The 505-nt window shown below is 45.1% G+C and overlaps 1 protein-coding gene across 1 annotated transcript; it reads left to right on the top strand.

Annotated features, from left to right (window-relative positions):
• Window positions 1-6: 6 nt before the first annotated feature.
• On the top strand, window positions 7-502 carry LOC140966172 (calnexin homolog; the record flags this gene model as incomplete). Its single annotated transcript, XM_073426525.1, has 1 exon — window positions 7-502. A coding segment is annotated over exon 1 (381 nt), but the record flags the coding sequence as incomplete, so codon positions are not given.
• Window positions 503-505: the final 3 nt, after the last annotated feature.

Here is a 505-nt window from a genome sequence, read left to right as displayed (position 1 = left end):
TCAGTTTGAGGTCCGCCTCCAGGAAGGCCTCGAATGTGGAGGTGCCTATATCAAATACCTCGGCCCTCAGGATGCTGGATGGATTCCCAAGAATTTTGACAATGAGTCACCGTACACAATAATGTTCGGTCCTGACAAATGTGGAGCCACCAATAAGGTTCACTTCATTTTGAAGCATGAAAACCCCAAGACTGGAAAATATGTTGAACATCATCTCAAGTATCCACCGTCAGTGCCATCAGACAAATTGACCCATGTTTACACTGCCATCTTGAAACCAGATAACGAGCTGAGGATTTTGATTGATGGGGAAGAAAAGAAGAAAGCTAACTTCCTTTCGGAGGAAGACTTTGAACCATCACTTATCCCGCCAAAGACTATCTCAGATCCTGATGACAGGAAACCTGAAGATTGGGACGAGAGGGCAAAAATCCCAGACCCTGAAGCCACTAAACCTGTAGACTGGGATGAGGATGCTCCAATGGAAATTGAAGATGAAGAAGCT

The sequence above is a fragment of the Primulina huaijiensis genome, unplaced genomic scaffold (genome assembly GCF_012295235.1).
Source record: "Primulina huaijiensis isolate GDHJ02 unplaced genomic scaffold, ASM1229523v2 scaffold200590, whole genome shotgun sequence".
Lineage (NCBI taxonomy): Eukaryota > Viridiplantae > Streptophyta > Magnoliopsida > Lamiales > Gesneriaceae > Primulina > Primulina huaijiensis.
Note: the sequence above shows the minus strand (reverse complement) of the source record. Positions and strands in the feature narration are given on the sequence as shown.